General features: G+C 34.8%; 1 protein-coding gene, 1 long non-coding RNA gene and 1 pseudogene across 3 annotated transcripts; all 3 read right to left on the bottom strand.

Moving 5' to 3' along the window:
- Window positions 1-227: 227 nt before the first annotated feature.
- LOC144431980 (uncharacterized) lies at window positions 228-3,580 on the bottom strand. Its single transcript, XM_078119925.1, has 6 exons — window positions 3,414-3,580; window positions 1,813-1,909; window positions 1,448-1,575; window positions 781-868; window positions 619-698; window positions 228-503 (listed from the first exon to the last, which is right to left on the bottom strand). Exons 1-6 carry the CDS (start codon window positions 3,578-3,580, stop codon window positions 386-388), a joined length of 678 nt encoding a protein of 225 aa, XP_077976051.1. The 3' UTR covers window positions 228-385.
- Window positions 3,581-3,598: 18 nt separating this feature from the next.
- On the bottom strand, window positions 3,599-13,654 carry LOC120336479 (1-phosphatidylinositol 4,5-bisphosphate phosphodiesterase gamma-1-like; annotated as a pseudogene). Its single transcript, XR_013480275.1, has 17 exons — window positions 13,509-13,654; window positions 12,754-12,832; window positions 12,549-12,712; window positions 12,096-12,307; window positions 9,465-9,595; window positions 9,076-9,244; window positions 8,695-8,861; window positions 8,224-8,319; window positions 7,438-7,498; window positions 6,484-6,591; window positions 5,868-6,080; window positions 5,625-5,773; window positions 5,396-5,510; window positions 5,158-5,316; window positions 4,888-4,976; window positions 4,633-4,805; window positions 3,599-4,312 (listed from the first exon to the last, which is right to left on the bottom strand). The product of XR_013480275.1 is annotated as a 1-phosphatidylinositol 4,5-bisphosphate phosphodiesterase gamma-1-like (transcript).
- Window positions 13,655-15,916: 2,262 nt separating this feature from the next.
- LOC144431953 (uncharacterized) lies at window positions 15,917-17,734 on the bottom strand. The gene is made up of 3 exons (XR_013480301.1): window positions 17,524-17,734; window positions 16,436-16,532; window positions 15,917-16,004 (listed from the first exon to the last, which is right to left on the bottom strand). It is a non-coding gene; the product is annotated as an uncharacterized LOC144431953 (long non-coding RNA).
- Between the last annotated feature and the right edge of the window lie 1,583 nt (window positions 17,735-19,317).

Genomic DNA, 19,317 nt, shown 5'->3' with positions numbered 1-19,317 from the left:
TATATATATATTTGCGTTGGTGAAATCTCTACTGCCACCAATAAATTCATACTTCTGCATATTGATCGACATGGAATGAATTGCCTATTACATAATTCCCGACTTACTTAAAATTAAATATTTCAAAACAAAATATATATATGCTTCAATCAAAAAATATTTAATAAGATGAAAATACTAATGAATAGCTAAAGTAAGCAAGCCTAATATTAAAGGACAGTTGGTCACAACTCAAGCAGTTGTTTCATTAGACAACGTACATTGTGAGATTTTACATATTAATTAAAGGGAATTAGAATATTCAAAACCCGAACTTTCATATTATATTGTTATGAAAGTGCACGTAATAGAATGAATTTGATGACATGTTTCGGATATCTCCTTCTCATAGAGAGGAGAACCAAGAATTTCCATCTGTTGCAAAATCATTGCTGCTTTCATCTGCATTTGCGTTGTTGCGTGAGAGACGAGCAACCATGTAAATGGATAATAAAACAATTGCTCTGAAGATAAAAATAAATATAAGAACATTTTAATAACGACAAAACATAACATAGATTCCTTCTTCAAAGTTTTTGTGGCCTATTTTGACCATTATGGATGTAAATTATAATTTACCCAACTATTGAAAAGTATCCTACGCCCATCACTCCGTATTCTTTTCTCGGACATAATGCAGGCCCAGAAAGTATGAAGTTCTGTAAATTGAAATACATGATTTATTTATGTTATGCCTCTTTATGTAAATTTATCAAACTCCGCACCAAATTTTCTACTCACATGATTGGCGATTGTTGCATCAAAACCCAGTGCTGTGATGTTGTCAATGCGGGCCTGTGGATCACACACAATCTTCACCGTGAATGTTCTTGATATAAAAATATATTTATGTACTAAATATGATCCTATCATTGATGCTTTTTTGTATTGATAGGATTACAAAGACATAGATAAATAAAAGATATCTAAGATTTATTAAGCGATATACTGGAATTTACTTCATTGATCCGAGTCGCAATATGCTGGAAGTGTGAGACCATTTCTCTTCACGGGCGAATTACACAAAGCGATATTTCAAAAAACAATTCCTACTTTGCGATATTTGGTGCCTCGCGGTTTTACGTGTATGCAAAATCATAATCTTACTTTTTATAACCAACATAAAAATTTCATAGATGTTGGTTTGATTTACGAGAGACTATCTTTATATATATATATACCTTTTTTCTGCTATCTATTCTATCTGATTCTGAAGTCTTGTACACTAACACAAATATAACCTGAATAACTTACAATTCTTTACAGCTGGATTTATAGCTAATTGAATATGTTTTCAATATTGACATTTCATCAACACGACACTAATGAAATATATTTTTTTGATCCGACCCAGTTCTCTTCAACACCGCATATATACTTGTGGGTATAGAACTGAAACTATACTTACAAAATGCTTACATACTGGTTCGACGTGTAAAACACAACCAGAGATCCGTTTTTGTCAAGTTTCCAAGTACTTTTTTTTTGTTTACCAAGATCATAATAATTATGCAGATATTCGCTATACATGATTGTCTGAAATATAATAATAAATTACTGAGGCACGTACAATGAGTAAATGTAACTCCCGATACTGGAGCGTCTGTGCAATATCGTCATAAAAATTTAAAAATATCCGGTTCAATTTTTACAAGCCACTAATGTTACTATCGCCAAAATGGCTACTCCTGAAAACGATTTTTTCTTATCAGATAATAAAATTAACATCCGTATAACGTAAAGAAGATTATTAAACTTAACATTTGGCCTTACCGCAAGTCCAGATACTGAACCCTCGATAGACGTGAATTCGTAACAAGGATTATACTCGTAGACATAAGGACCTCCGCGTGGATTTGGTCTGTGATATCTAAAGGTAAATATTTGTAAAATGCTCCTGTTTTAATACATCCGTACACTTTGTATGTTAGTTAGAATATTGCATGATTCTGCGTAATACAGTTTTTTTGACAACATAGCCAGCAAACAAGATCCAAAAAGTGCGTAGAAAGAACCAAAAATAACAAAGCGTCTTGCAGTCGGTTAGAAGGGGTAATGGATTCGAATAGCCTCCTTTGTAAAAGATCACTGGACTTTTTACACTGGAACTTCAATGTTGTCAGAAGTGTATCGAAGGCTCTGTAGATAAAAAGCTTTTGTAGACTAATAGCATATCGTCACGCTAATAACTGAATTGCGTAAGTCATTTTTGGCGATTTTGAGTTTTTTTTATAAAATAGGTATTTATGTAATGCTGCGCACCTGCCTGTTAACTCAGATTTTATTTTAAGAATTCCGAAACCCATAAAAAAGGAGATTTAGTATGACATGCACATTTATGCAATTGTTTCGTCATAATGAATTATCATTATTGTGACGTCACAAAGACAAAATTACCTCGGCGAAGTATTTTCGTGTTTTTGCATCTCGGATTCTGGCTTAGCGCGAATTAATTTGAATTAATACCACAGTATAGGAAGACGTGCACTTGTGATATTCACTGTCCGAGTCCAACTCACCTTGGTTGGCTTTTATATTGGATGCATTGCTGTTTTATTCTTTATATTTAATCTTAGTCTTATTTCGGTGGGTGTGCAGAAGGTGTTATATTGATGAAATATATATTTTCAAACATAAAAAATAATGTAATTGAAACTGATTAGCTGTTTTGGGGATTAGACATTCCAGATACTGAGAATTACATTCGTTTTTAGAATGTTAAGTTTTCAGGACTGGTGAATATAGTAAAGTTGCAAAATTGCGTGTGTTCCCAAGTCATAGACAGATTTCTGCCTAAGTCACAGTGCGCCATTATGACGTCACTTAACTGCGTCATACAAATTAACTTAAATCCGGCTACGATCAAAAAATTGAATCATGGCAAATTATTGACTCTCGAGGGCCTAACAATATCGTTAGGAAGTTTTTTACGTTTTTCTCAAAACTGCAAAAAATGATTTACGCAATTCGGTTATTAGCGTGACGATATTATAATACAATGAGGAAGCGTTCCGGATTTTGAGATCACATTTCGGCGCTCCAGAAGTGTGTGTACCAATATGGAGGTTTCTGATTTTGTTCGACTTCTTTAGATCAAGTTGTGTAAAGGGACTGGAACCTATGGACAGGTGGTATATTCACTTGGCCAACACAGACAGTGCCCGAACTCGTAATAGAACTAAAATAAAGAAAATCGGAATGAAATTATGACCCAACCCTAACCGGGTACACACCCTACGGGAGTACCCACTTCTCAACCTGAATAGTCAACCTGGATTCGCTAAGTTATAGGCTGTCTATTGATCCATGGTATATATATATCCAAGATATATAACTATAATCTTAGGCTTAGTAAAAAATAAAGTCTTACTTACAACGCCGTCAGATTTGTATTTCCAAACGTGATATCAATAACTCCGGACCCGTTAACTAAATCACATTTACAAGTATCTTTGTCATTGTTTTTGCATATGGTCTGTGTAAGCCCAAGTCCGCAACAAAAAATAACAAGAACGGTGGCAACATTTTCTTTCAATTGCATTTTAAGTAAAAATCACTTTAAAATTCATCCACAAACTACATGAAATTCAAATCAACTAAAATCTCTTATGTAACAGTTTTGTTTGCTGTTCGTTTCATTATTCAGCGATGTTTAATTGGATTGCGGTTTGATAAACAAACGCATTCTTAGTGGTTTAGCAAAGATTAGTCTAGTCGTGGGCAAAGTACCAACTCGATAAGTCATACTGACAAGCCCGAGTTTAAATGTTCTGTTTGAATAATGTTTTCCGGGGCCGTAAACAGGAGACCCTTAGTCGTAAAGAACGTAAAGAACCAGCGAACGGATTAAAATAACTTCAAACGTCCACAACACTTTCACCCATAACGTATGAAACATATAATCAACTGGTTATAGCTTATAGTTGTTTCCATGATCATTTTTATCCAAACAGTTTTCAAGTCTCGTGTCATGAACTGATATAATTAATATATATTTTCAATAAATCTTGGCACTTCATTCATATCCCATACCTTGCTCCCTTACTCCTGAGTGAGTACTGCGCGTGAATGAAAAAGAAAATGGCAAAACTTGAGTAGACTATGTTCAAATGTCATTTGTCATACTCTAAATACGAGTTTTGAAAATTGCAACATCGAAAAACAGTCGCAAACTTGATCATCAACTGGCGACTTCAGTGAAGGTTCATATCGTTACCGTGTTGTATTTTAAACTTTCGGATTAGAACGATGAGAACGAAACTGTTCAATGTTTCTGAAATGAGAAAATATGATCAAATAGAAGTTGAATAAAATCGATTATTATGCCGAAAAGGAGATTACTTCTGTTCGATTACTTCTTCTAAAATGGCTATGTAATGCCTACTAATACTGTTTTATTTCAATTCAATTGACGAAAATGAGTATAGAAAGGCGTATGAATAACATATGCATGGCACGTGCATACCGTTTACTCCGAAGCAAAAATTATTTCCAGTTCAATACAACAGATTTTATTTGTATACATGCATATAATTTTCCTTATGTATCTATGTAGTTATATTAAATAAATTGAAAGAGGAACGGCTTCAAAACCTTTCTTTCATTTGCTCGGTTGCTGAAAAAATACGTTTCTGTATTTCACAAAGTTGTTTGTTCAGTATTTGAAAATCTTCACTGCTTGGGTCAAGTGCCGAAAGACTTTGCTGTAGCTCTTTACTTGCTTCACGCAATTCCCCAACAGTATTGTATAACTCTTCATCTTCTTTCTGAACGTCAGAATAAAAAATGTCAGTTTAAAATTTTCAATTTGAGGTACTAAAATCAGAACGTGCGTTCGTAAATGTTCACCTTCAAATTTCTTATTGCAATGTGAACCAATAACGACGCCAATTCTAATTCTTCACTGAAAAGGTTTTTTAATGGCACCGATCTAAATCCTGAAAACAATAGAATAGAGAAATTAGAAAATATCAATATAATTTTTCAAACCAGCATGTTAGTTTGTTCTGCAGTTAACAAGACACGTGTACACTCTGGTTTTGATAGAAATTTGCCAAGGGAATGGAATTCTTCATAGAAAAAATTATGACAAATAACCTTATTTGCCCATTTACCAACCTGTTCTTAGACAACGCACTGGCAAGGTACACTGAGCTATAAGATTGGGATCTCCAAACATATCTTGATCAAAAACTGCAAACCGTATTAAAGACTGCACTGGGCAGTGAATTGCAAACTCGAATGATTCTTGAAATACCGGATTTAACCCATTTTCATCTGTGTAAAAATACTTTTATTAAAGTCGATGATTTTGTATGAGGCACATCCTTTTAAACAAAACACATATTTTTCTTGCCTTGTTTTGCTGTTTTAAATTTCTGACAGTCGTATTCACATCCTAATATTTCGACTTCAACAAATAGACAAGATATACCTCGCCCAGACTTTGGCAAATGTCGTCCTGCAATAATCTATAACAAATCATCCTCTTTTAAATGTGCTTCACATCGAAGACAAACAAAAAAATTATAATAATGGTTGGAATATTAAAAATTATTCAAAGATATAAAAAAAGAAATACGTACATGTACGTTAATTACCAGTGGATCAACGTCAAGAAGATGGTTTTTCAGATACGGATTGTAATTTGAGTCAGAAAATATTAATGGTTTGAGAACAAATCCACATTGGCCGTTTTCAGAAAATCTCGCTTGATTTAACTGCATTGATTTATCTGAAGTGAAAATACTTATATATGAAATACTTTTTATTTTATTATTTTTAGAATCAATAGTTAATCCATTGAATAGGAAACTGTGATACGTTACCGGGAGTTTGAAAGTTTAACGCAACAAGCTGACATCCACAGTTCCACATTGGAATCGGATTATAATTAGACAAATCGACTCGGCCTCCTTTCGGATATATTCTTGAAAGTTGCCGTTGATTGTATGAAATGAATTGATGAGCTTTCTCCCGGCATGCAAGTGTTTCTGCCTTGTTCTCGGGAAAAGATGACATTTCGTATGGGGAACCATTCTCTAAAAATAAACATGTCTAACAAAATGCACTTGGCAATGTTCAAAATTACCAAACGCAAAAAGTAAAGCACTCAGTAAGATGCACTTTAGGACTACAACTATACAGAGCATAAATGCTTTAAATTGAAACTAAAATGTAAAAATGAAAACCAACTGAAAATACTTTTTTCCAGATTTAATTATTGCGTCAATATAAAAGCTAGATAAAATCATTTCATCTACTGTTTTGGAAAATATTATTTTGGACGAATACTGAATTGCTTATTTTTAAATTAAAACATTAAGCTTTATTATTTATACATAGTCAGGAACGAGTTAATGGAGTAAATGGAGTCCGACTCAGGGGATGTTTCATGTATGTCTACGTAATATAGTTTTTACAGGTGTAGGAAAGACCACGTACGTTTAGTGAATCTCTCTTCCTTAAAAGCAACTGGTTGGCAATATATTACAAGATCGGATATTTCAACTGCGATTCTTTTGTGTATCTCAATGTCTTTCTTTTTTTTGTCTGAAGTGAAGGCATATGCACATTTAAACCATATCGTCATTTATGTAGTGCAGTGACGGACGAAATCAATGTTTCCGTATTTCAAAAGAAACGTTACGAGCACTCAATTAAAGTATAAGTTTATAATAATTATACATATAGAGATGACAGCACATTTGCACTCACAGATGTTTGCACTCAAGTATATTCACACTCGCGGTCATTTGAATTCATGGATATTTGCTCCCAAAATTATCCTTAACTCACGAATATTTGTATTTCAGATAATCTTTATTTCTTTATTATATATATTGAAAATCAAGACCGCTTACAAATTGTAAGTATAATTAGTTAGAGCCATTACAAGTAATGGTATAGTAAGAATCCTCTTCAATTTAATGTAAAGATATTTGGAAAGAAATGGTCGCGGGATTTGCAGGCTATATAATTTAGTGTCTAGGCCCTAGATTCATATAGCAAGAATGTTTGTATAGTACCTGGCTATCGTTTTTCTCAATTGCCCCTTTTACATAGAAAATCCAGGATAGCATATCTTCGTTGGTTTCCGCAGCGAGATCGTAATCAGACAAATGTCCCGCGCATTTCAAACGAAAATGAAATCTCCGCATTTCTTTTCCAGCTGGTACATTTTCTGAATAACATGTTTGTGTCAACCACAGTCTGCTTATATTACTATCGAAAGGAAACATATGTCAAAAAGATTTTGCCGCTTCCGCCTATGCTTGCAACAATCATATCAATACTTTTTTCGTGGAATCGGAATTTGCTTTGGGCAAAAGCCTGTGAGAAAGCTGTGAAATAACTGGTTTAATTTACTACAACATTGAATTTTTTATAAACACTCACCAATTGTCGCCCTGGCAAGATCAATCCATCCTTTTTGCAACTCTCCGAGCAAATTCACAACCTAATTAAAATACTAAATCGTCAGACTTACATAAAAATACTAGAAAATCTTAGATTTTGTGTCAGCCCTGTTACTGAAAAATTCCATGATCTATTCAAATCTAAAGTTTCTGAGCTCCAAAATTTGTTCTTATCGACGAAATATGACTTCACTCGGCTAGTTTCATGAAAGTTACAACCGAGCAAATAAATATATGGACTCGACGGCCACATAACTGTGCCAAGGAGACTATATCGGGGTGAGATAACCATATTTTCAACGGCAGTATGGCGCGAAATTTCTTACATGTCACAGGCCCAGCAACGAGTTCTCTGAACAACATGATGGACAAGCGTCCTAAATCTAAATCCATTGACACATTACTTGAGACTAAAGCAATTTTACCCAAAAACGTCGTCCCTACATCAAGACTGACAACAACATTTTAGCAAAACGAGCGGTATGGACACTTCTAATAACGGAAGAAGCTTTACCTCCGCAAATGTTTTTAATCGACAAGACTAGCTTCCGTCTATCGTCGTTTTGCAAATTTTATGTTGAAAGTATTTCCAATACTTCGTGAATTACTTTTATGACTTAGACTGAATAGACTACAATATACAACTACTTCAGCCTAGCTTTTCCACCATTTGGAAAATCACACAAAATTTGTTATTAGTACATTTGCATGGTATCTTGAACATAATTTCAGAGAGTAAGTATCATATAATTAGAGTTAAACCCACATTTTCTGATTCGTTTGCCGTTTCTTGTGATAGGATTTCCTCAACGAAATTGCTGGGAAACTATGCTCCTTTTTTCCACCATAGTCTCCGCGCCACCTATTGTTCAAAACTGGTTTTACTTTTCCGCATAAAAATTGCGTTGAAGGACAAGTATAAAATAGGAAACTAGATTCGCATGTTACGAGGTCCTAATATTTTAAAGACAATATAGTAGAATATTAGGATTTCTGTCGATCTGTATCCCACGCTGCAGACTGGGTTCTTCACCAAAGAATGTTTTGGACAAATAAAAAAAAATTGTATAGTACATTTACGCGAGACAAACTAACTAACATTGTATGTACGAACAAGTGTTTGCGACGCAATTGCCAAACGGTCGTTTGTATTTCTGCGCGTTGGTCTTGTTCGATCTCAGATGTAAGTACCGCTTTCAAATTTCAATTTGACGATAGCAAGAATCTTATATCTTACCATCCTCCATCGTCTTTTACTACGTTCGTTATTATGGCATGTTTACAAAATGAAAGTTCATCTTCACGATCGGCATGATAATCGAAAAGTGATTTCACAGTTACCGTGAATGGATTTGCCTGAACATAGACCAAATTGCCGTTTTTTTGCTCATATAGCTCTGCATCCTAAAACAACAAAATATTTATTTTGCCATTTCCACTGTATAATATTCTATACTATATATAATTCCAATATATATGAAAACTAACGCAGGTTTAATTTGTACTTCTCATCGGAACTCACAAATATTGTTTCGTTTTGCAAACAAAATGGACACATGTATATTTTTTCACACGATATGCATTGTAAACTATAGTCCCTATGATATTAAATATTCACTTGTAAACTTTCGATGATTTCCCTCGTGACAGGATATCTCAACTTCGTGTTTTTATAAAGCGAGTTCTTTCCGTAAAATATGACGATGTCACACAAAGTTTCGAAATTTCCACTCCCGATTCTGTACAATCTTCCATCTACGTCAACTTTGCAATGTTTAACATTTCCTCTGAGAATTTAAAAAAAAGTTTCGTAATCATCATGTATGGTTCAGATACAAGAACAAAGTTTTCAAAAGTTTTTTTTAACTATGTCAACATGGTCTAATACCCTGAGAAAGTTTAAGACATCAACCACAGAATATCTCTTCTCTTTTCAATCACTAAAATAAAAATAAGTTTACAGCGAGTGAATTTTTAATGATTAATTATTAGTGAACATACAATAACCTGAAGATATGGTGTAACCGACTGTGTTGAGTTCACGTTTACCACTTTTTCGAACAAGAAATACATCATCCTTATCCATGCGCATCAAAATAGTTTCTGCGGTGGAACGATCAAGGTGTTCGTAGTACCATCTATACATGAATGTATCGAAATTAACTTGAGCATTGTGGTAAGTTGTGGCTGATCGACAACCATTTTCAAAATTATACACTTGTTCACGAATATTCTACTGGCGACAATTTTACCAAACATTACGCAAAACAATTACTAGTGAGAGTGAATTCTTGCTTTTTTACATTTCGTGCAGGCTCTTGCATCCAAGTAGTTAGGTGATTTGTATTCATTTGTGTATACCTTGTCGAGGTTATTTTGGCACTGGCGAGAAAACAAGATTCAGGCACATTGCAACGTTCAGTTTATATCATTCACATGCACTCACTAAAAACAGTTATCGTTTACACCAGTGGTTCTCAAGCGCCGGTCCGCGGAGCGGTGCCGGTCCGCGACAACCTTGCTGCCGGTCCGCCAAATATATTTAAATAAAGATATATTATAAGCAAGTTGCAAAATACAAAGTATTGACGGCAAGTCCATCAATTTTGTTATTTTTTAACTCCTATTGATACGGGTATTCGTCTAACAACCAAACTTGGTGAGAGGTCCTCTGTCCATTTCAAGCCCTGAACGGCTGGATGTTCGTTAAGTCTATGACCTCATAACGGCGGTAACGTCACAACGGAGGAGTTGATAGCACAGGGTTTTCCAAACTTTTTTTTCGCGACCTCAATCAAAGACTACAGATACTCGCGAACCCACTACCATAAACGTTCAGCAACTTCAAAAAGCAGTATATTCAATTTATTTCGCTCAATGGGAACAATGTGCCTGTTAATCGACTGCAAGTGGACGTGAACATTGGCCCAAAAATATATGAACGATCCCGCAATGCGCGGAAAAAACGCGGAATCCTCAGAAAGTTTGATAAAACATGAAATCATATGAAAACCGCGACAATCTAAGTTTGATAAAACATGAAATCATATGAAAACCACATTGTAAACATCTCTGAGATTAGAATTACAAAGGTTCTTGGCGAAACATAGACTAACCTGATAAAACGTGGTAGATGGTAAGAAAGCGTGCGATACTACTTTTAGTTCAATGTTAACATGTTACCGATTGCTCCATGATTAATTCCATGAATAATAAGTGAAACGGAGCATGAAAGTAAAATAGGAAAAACGAGTACGGATCACATCTTAGTAAGTGCCTTTCATTGTGCTAGAATTATTGTTGGTTTGTGTTTGACCGTTTGGAACGCTTCGAAATTATGTATGAAACGTCTAAAATACGATAATATTGCAAAACGAAAATGATCCTTTTTTGGCGGAGGCGATGTGAACAAAACATATTGCCTCCTTGATTTAAGACACGCGCGCGAATTAACAAAGCGCTTTCGCAACTGATCGAAACCTAAGGTCATTACTAGGCCAAGACACGCCCTGGCAATTAATACATTATACTTGTCAAACACCTAATTAGGGGCCGATCGCCAAATACCGCAACTTTTGTTTGTATAACCAAGCGGCTACACAGGTACATAATAACAAACCAACCAACATCATTTCTCGCAGCCTGGCAAAAAATCCGGTTTGCGAACCAGCGGTGGGACCACTGGTTCAGCCTGCATTTAATCACGAATGAAAAGATAAGGACTAAGGTCAACTACTCATTCGGATGTAACATGATCAAAAAAAAAAGGAAAATACTATTGGCGTTCGTAACACCGTCGGGCCTACCCGCCGACCAGCACAAATTTTACTTTCAAAGCCTAGTCACTTGTGTGCGCATGTTCAACAAAAATTGGACGACCCCGGAAAATCTTCACGCGACCCCACCCAGGGTCGCGATCCACAGTTTGGGAACCACTGTGATAGCACACAGTACAGAACCCGATTGAGAACTTCGCAGTTCGCACGTTCCGTAATTTGAAAGTAGGTCTATAATTTAGCGAGGTCTGATAGTAAAATGGAGGCAAACCAGCAGCAAAGTATTATTCAGTTCCTTCAAAAGAAACCCAGCGGTGAAAACCAAGTTAGTGGTGTTGACAGGGCAGAGGGAGAGACTGCTACTTCAACTTTACAACATGCCCCGATACGACCTTGCAGCAATGTTGATATTGATATGTATCACGCAGAAACAAGCAAAAAACGAAAAGGAGACTTTACTAGGAAGTATATATGATAAAAAGTATATGGAGCTAGGTTTCACTATTGCTCCCAGAAGCGAAAAAGTACCGCTTCCCATGTACCTAGTCTGCGCCAAAATAAATGACGCAATGGAACCCGCAAAGCTAACGCGACATTTTCACACGCAGCATTGCAACCTCGTTGAAAAGCCTCCTGCGTATTTCATTGTACTTGTGTAGTAATTGCATTCTTTTGATTATGTTTCGTTTTCATGACATTTTCGGTTAGTTTTGAAGGTCCGCCGGTCCGCAAAATTTTTTTTGAAATGTTACCGGTCCGCGAACTGAAAAAGGTTGAGAACCACTGGTTTACACCTATTCACAAGTCTTCCATCTAATGTAACTAAATTAATCAGATTTTCCAGTGTTATATGAATACTCACCCTTTGCTGATATGGGCATTTGTCTGTGGTACTGCATCAGTAAGAAGCAATTCGAATCCAATCGATTCGTTTTTTAGAGGCTCGTGAAGATAATGACATATAAGACACTATAAAGGCTGTCAAAATGGTTTTCTGATACGAGATAATATTCTATCAAACCTCCGACCAGTTGTTGGGAATGAATTCGACAGTGATGAACTCTTCCCTTGAACCTGACATAAAACAAAAATTTTGCATAACCCCTTTTTTGACTATTACCTTAATATTGAATATTCATAAATAAAATTATCGAATATATCTGATTTCAAGACATATATATCTGACAATATATCTGACAGTCAAGACATTTTTTCATGCTCTTTCGAATACTGCTTTTTTATCTTATTATCCACCAGTACAAATAGTTAGTTGATCAACTGAATACCAAACGCAAAACAGCCCTATTTAGGTTACCAAAATGAAAGAGTGTAATTTCCAATGAAGGTTGAACTATCTCGAACTACAAAACTGCCGTCAGGACCAGCATATTCTCGCAGCAGCCTCTCAATTGAGCCTCAATCTTTGGATCCATGATACCAATTTTCAGCATATTGGAGTTCAGAAATTGCAGAAGTCAACTGAAAGAAAATAGAAAACTTGATTACTCTCTAGGGCAGACATGGGCGAAGAACGGCCCGAGGGCCAAATCCATCCCGCTAGGTAACTCAATCTGTCCGCGCGGTGCTGCCACGACCACACTGAAGATAAATTTTGATGTTTTAGTTAAAAATAGCTCAAAGAATTGGTTGATATTGCGGTTTCATTTAGTTTTGGTACGAGGTTTATTGTTTTCCATAGTTGCTTTTGTAACACTGTAAACATTGTTCATAAAATGTAACTCTTTACGTCATACATACATTGCCCGCCACTCATAAACGATGTCAGAGCCAAGGTATTGGTCCGGAAATTATCATTTTGAATACGAGAGATCGCAGCCCTGACTGCCCAACGGTACATTATAATAGTTTAGTTATTGTTAGGTTAATTTAGGGCCAGCTTTATTTTTATCACTGATATTTTAGCATTTTTTTTTTAAATTTTATTCGTGCCTTTTCGGGTCTTTTGTGACTTTGGGACCCGCGAGTCAGTGGTTCGCCATCCCTGTTATTAGACCATTCCTAAATTAAAAAATAGGTGTTTTGAAAGGTATTTCTCGTGAGTTTACATATTCTCAATCAAACTGCTATTTATGTTCTTGTGAACTCGTTTGTAAGTACATAAAATGAGCTTACCAAATCGAAGACATGATTGTTCAATTATCAGATATAGCCGCAGAAACAGATTTAAATATTCTGTATTTCATGAAAGAAATCGAATAGCAAGGATTTAAGGTCAAAATTGATCTAGATATACATATTTTTGCTTTCTACTTACAAAGCGGTGTTATCTTCATTTCCAAATGAAATATCAATTGCTCCACTTCCATCTGCAAGATCACAGGTACACTGATCCGTATCGCCACCCTTACACACAGCCCCGTCTATCTCAATTCCTCCGCAAAAACATACCAAAATAACCATTTTCCAAGCAATATTCATTGCTGTGTGTTACATGCAAGTAATATATGCAAGTAAAATGATCATGTGACGAATTGTAACACTGTTTGTAAATCTCCGTTTGTTTGCATTATATTCATTTGCGGAGCCTTAACTGCATGCAGTTTACCTAACAATGAGTAAAAACGGTACGTTACCGTCAGACAATAGTATACGCAAATTACAAAAATTCTATAGTAGGGAATCAACTAGTAGCGACACCGATATTGCAAGCCACTAATAACAATACAGTTTCCACACACTTTTTAAGTATGTTTTCTCTACCGACTTACTGTTTTTAACCGACTGGTTGTCATTGGATTTATTGGCTCGACAATTATGTTCTAACCAATCCAACGGAATACTTCGTGCCTACATGACAATTGTGGAATACTGTTATTTTTTATACAATTTTTTTGTTGTTTCAACAAATATTTTACTCCCAAGGTCCTTAATCGGATATATTTTTTTCAGCAGGAAATTCACATATTTATTCAGTGAGGTCGTTTACCACATAGCAGAATACAACATTGTTGTAAATGTAACGTCTTATGTTGCATGATGCCGTAATAGATAGTATGTGCTTTCGTTAGTTATGTGAACTCGCAATCGGTTTTAGTCATTTGTATTTACATTTCTACATCAAAATCTTTTTTTCAGATTTCTTTTCGCCAGTTTAATATTTTAAAATATTCTTAATATACCATATTCGTAATATATAATAAAAAAAATTAAAGCCAAATTTTTACAGAAGATAAATTAGGATGTTAAACAAGAAATTAAAGATTGTGTGTTCTACGTAGTATTTTAGCATCATTTTGGAGAAATAATAATTTTTGAAATGAAACTAATGTACATCACTAACTTGATTGAGATAATACTACCAATAGTTTTGCTATTATAAAAGATTATAAAAATGCATAGTATTTATTGCACATATATTAAAGTGTGAACAGTTCCCCGTCACGTCAGATCAATTTTCTTTGGATAATCGTATTCAAATATTATCATAGTCTCTTCCAGACTCCCCTTTGCATTTGTAGACAAGGAACATGACCCCATCCTGTTGAATAAAAACATCTATGGACATCTATCTCTCTTGCGAGAATGAATATGAACCTACTCGAAATTTTCCATTGTAAATATCCCTTATGCAATAAGATCATAAACCACAAGTGTCCATGAAATAATTTTACCGGCATTAAAGTGAAAGTTCTATTTACGGAAAGAAAAAACAAATTTTTGATAATTGAATTTAAAATAATCAACCCTTAAAATGTTATTGATTTCTGCAGCTTCATTTATTTTTTTACGAAAAATTTTTATTACAAAAATGTTCACTCTCGAAATACCTTTATTAGTCCTGGTAAAGAAGACCAAAATTCCTTGTTTGGGATCAATTCGAAACCAGCAGCGTCAGTTGTTATCTTCCGAAATATAATTTCACCAATGAAGTAGATAAAAAGAACAACGAAAAATCTGAAAATGAGCAAAATTATTAAAAAGAGATGAGTTACCCATCAGAATCGATTCGAATATATATTTCAATATCAGACTTACATGATTAAAAATATTGACCCTCCACTAAGCCCTCCACCACCACCACCACTCGAACCTGGACATAATGCTGGTCCAGAAAATTGGAAGTTCTGCAAAACAAATTTACATGATGAAGCTATCGACCAAGGTTTTTGGCGCTCCAAAAGTATGTGTTCCTATATGGAGACAATTAATTTATTCGCCTACTTTATATCAAGTTGTGTAAAGAGACTAAATCCTATGGGCAGGCGGTATATTTACTTGGCCAACACGGACAGTGCCCGAACTCGTAATATATTAAAATAAGGAAATTGTAATAAAATTATGGCCTAACCCAAACCGAGTACACACACTACGAGAGTACCAGGTTTTTGATATATTCATGATAGTGAAAACGTTCATTTAATTCGTAGTATTCTTCTGGCAAACAATAAACTGTCAGCGAATCAACAAATAAATGATGCGAACACCTGCTACAGGTAATAAGTAGTATAAAATATTCAAAATATAAAAAAAAAAACACAGCCCGCTTATTCGGTCTTGTCAACAAACCACGACATTCATTTGCCACCCTCTCTGGCTATAGTTATTACCCAATCACGTCTCGGACTTGAATAAGCGACATACCTACTATACCTTATATAAATACCGTAAACCACATCGATAACTAGTTCTGTATTATAAGAATCGAACTTCATCTTTACTTACGTAATTAGTAAAAGAGGAGTCTAATCCTTGAGCTGTTAAGCTGTTGTCCTTCGCTTTATTGTCACACAAAAGAATCTCAGTGGGTGAGCTGACAGGTAAATTAAATATTTACATTAAATTTACATTGTCCAGATACAATTTTCATTTTGGAAAACTTTTTATTTTATTTTTTAAATCTGAATAGGTACAAATACTACGGGAGTCTTTTGGCTAGTCTCCGAACTTGTAATATAACTGAAATAAGGAGAATTGGAATAAAATTATGGCCTAACCCTAACCTGGTACACATACTATGTTCCGGTGCCCGCCATCTTGGTTCACATACTAGGAGAAGGCCCTTTTTCATACTACGCACTCGAGGGTTCTAACTATATTTAGTAGATTGAAGTTTTCGTGCAGAATGTCCAATTGTTTCGCAGTAACGTTATTGTCAGATACACACTTCTGATCAAAATAATCGATACGTAGCACAAACTTAATACTATAATATTGTTGCAATGCTAGTCGCCATTGAATTACCGCAAGTCCGGAGATGGATCCATCTTGTGATGTGAAATCATAGCAAGGATTGTAGGCGAACATGTAGTAGCCACCAGGATCCATTACTTTGTCAAATCTAAATGTAGAATATTGTTACCAATATACTGTTCTAAAAAAAGGGAAGTTCTAAGACAGAATATATGGTGAGGAAAACAGTTTATCAATATTTAAAGAAGTACTTTATATTGAAAGTGTTCAATAAATATTTTGGTTCATTTTGGACAAAAATCAATCAATCCCCATTTATTTGATGCCATTTATTTTGTTATGTCGTTATGTTCACAGTCTGATAATTAATGAAAAAATAGCACGTAGTATATATACATTGTATATTTATTTACTTATTCATATTTATTTACTCTTAAATTTCTTTTCTCTATATATCTGTTATTTCATAGAAAAAGTGTGTAATAGCTATTTTGTGATTTTCTTATTTTCCAAAATTTTTATATGCATGTATCATTAAATTGTTTTGCTCCTACGTTTTCTTCCTCGTCTTGAAAATACTAGCAATTAATAATCAGAAGCATCTACATTTACTAAATTTATCCGTTAATCTGAATCAGCGTTGCAGGTGTTTCGAGGTCACTTGCGACTCCTGTCACACAATTAAAGTTTATCTATTATTGTTTGCTTTGCATTTACCCTATTTTTCGTAATATATTATATTGTGTTAAAAAATAAATGATGATTGATTGAATAAACCGATCAATGTATCTATTGTAAAAGAATTCGTTTTCAAAAAATAAATTGAAATATGCAAATTACAGTCACTGATATAATGCTTATCACAGCGCTTAGCTGTAATATTATCGATATTTACTTTTTGACATAGAAAACAACTAATAATTCTGCCTGTAAGCATGTATCATTTATTGGCTAGTCCTACATGTCAAACAAGAATTCACAATATCCTTTCCTGCATAAATGCTCGCCACAATTATTATCTTTACAATCGAATAAAAGTTTAAGTTAAATTTGCGTTTATGTAATTAATAACGAATCAAATATCAAAAATGCACATAACTTAGCTCCGTAAGAAAATAAAACTATATATATATACTTACAACGGTGTTTTATCTTGCTTCCCGATGGAAATATCCACGACACCTCTACCGTCGACGAGATCGCATTTACATGCATCGGTGTCACTACTTTTGCACACTTGCTGTTCCAACCCATACCTAAATAAAATAGCGAGTCCCAGCCACCAAAGAAACATGACAGCAACCAAACCAACCCAACAACTTTATTTAATACTGATTGCTGGAATATGGTTCGAACCTTGTACACAGTTGCTCGTGCTTCTATTTGCTGTTCTATAAGCATGTCGTGCAGAAAACACACTTATCCTACGCTCCAACCTATTTGCCTAAATCGAGCTTGACAAACATTTCTCTATATTGCTAAAGTATAGTGTTAACTTTATGTTGTCGGATTTTGAATAAAAATTAACGACACGTGAATATATTTATATATAAATAAGGTGAAGATATTCTCTACCGTATACCTATTTTTGTAAAACGGTAAACATCTTTATGTTCATTCAATTGCTGGTTTTGATGGCATTGTGATATATTCAATTTTAGTGCGATATGAAATAGCTAAAATTGAAAACAATTCACAACCAACTGTTTCCAAACCTAGGTCGCCAAATACTTCAGTTGTCCCGCCATGGTTTCTACAAAAATATGGGTACTCTCGTAGTATAACCTATGTACCAGGTTAGGGTTAGGCCAGAATTTTATTCCGAATTTCTCTGTACTTTCCGGTTGAACTGAGAATATTTTAGTTCTATTACGAGTTCGGGGACTGACTGTGTTAGCCAAGTGAATAAACCCCCTGCCCATAGGTTTCAGTTTCTTTATACAACTTGATGTAAAGTAGGCGAATTATATACACACATATTGGTACATACACTTCTGGAGAGATAAAAAAATGCTGCAATCCAATGGGATCATTATGAACTTACCACTCATCTCATATATATATTCCTATTTTATCGATTTTGGCAGAGAACACGGGGTTATTTTCGCTGTATTTGGGCGACGGGAATATTTGAGCGACATTTTACTGTCGCCCAAATAGTTTGAGCTTTATTTTCTATATGAATCCATCGAGCAAAAAATCTGAAACTTTTTGTGGTTTTTAGCATTACCCTCAACTATCGCCAAATAATTTTGGATATGAAATTCGAGCAAAAAACTCTGGTTTTTGTCGACAGTTTCTAGGCCTAGCTATATATTTCCTGTAGTGATTTTTGCCGAATTGTGGCCACAAATATATATCATGATCTATCTTATATATATCTTGTCTAACCCGATTATCTTTTGACCAGAATTGGAGGATTAGCGGGATAAAATATCCGCTATCGTATTGTATTTCAATAATTCACCGGAAACTTATCTGAGACTTGGGCACTGTTATGACATATTTCATCCTGATAAAATGTGCAAACTTCAGACGAGACTTATGAGTGAAAAATAGTCTTTGTCTGATCTGTCAGGAGCGATGAGAAGTTGGTTTTAGTTATCGATTCAAGTACTTAAGGATGCGGGACATGTTATTATGTAGTACAAAGTAGTATGCTATTATGTAGTATGCTCTGAGATATCGTATGCAAAGAAATAGTTTGGGATAATGGGAAAATTTATCACTTCGAGTCTGCAAAGTATCTCGCTACCTAATTATGGAATACACAAAAATATATGGAGCATTCGTGATATGTACTTTTTGCATGCTAGTGTACTTCGTTCAAATACAATTTTTTTGCAAATAATCATGTGTGGCAAGGTGTATACCACCGTGCCTATTTTATACAGCGAACTACTTCAAGTTTACTCGTGACGCGGTTTATTAGT

Source organism: Styela clava, chromosome 14 (genome assembly GCF_964204865.1).
Source record: "Styela clava chromosome 14, kaStyClav1.hap1.2, whole genome shotgun sequence".
NCBI classification, from domain to species: Eukaryota; Metazoa; Chordata; class Ascidiacea; order Stolidobranchia; family Styelidae; genus Styela; species Styela clava.
This window is presented reverse-complemented; position numbering and strand designations above follow the sequence as displayed.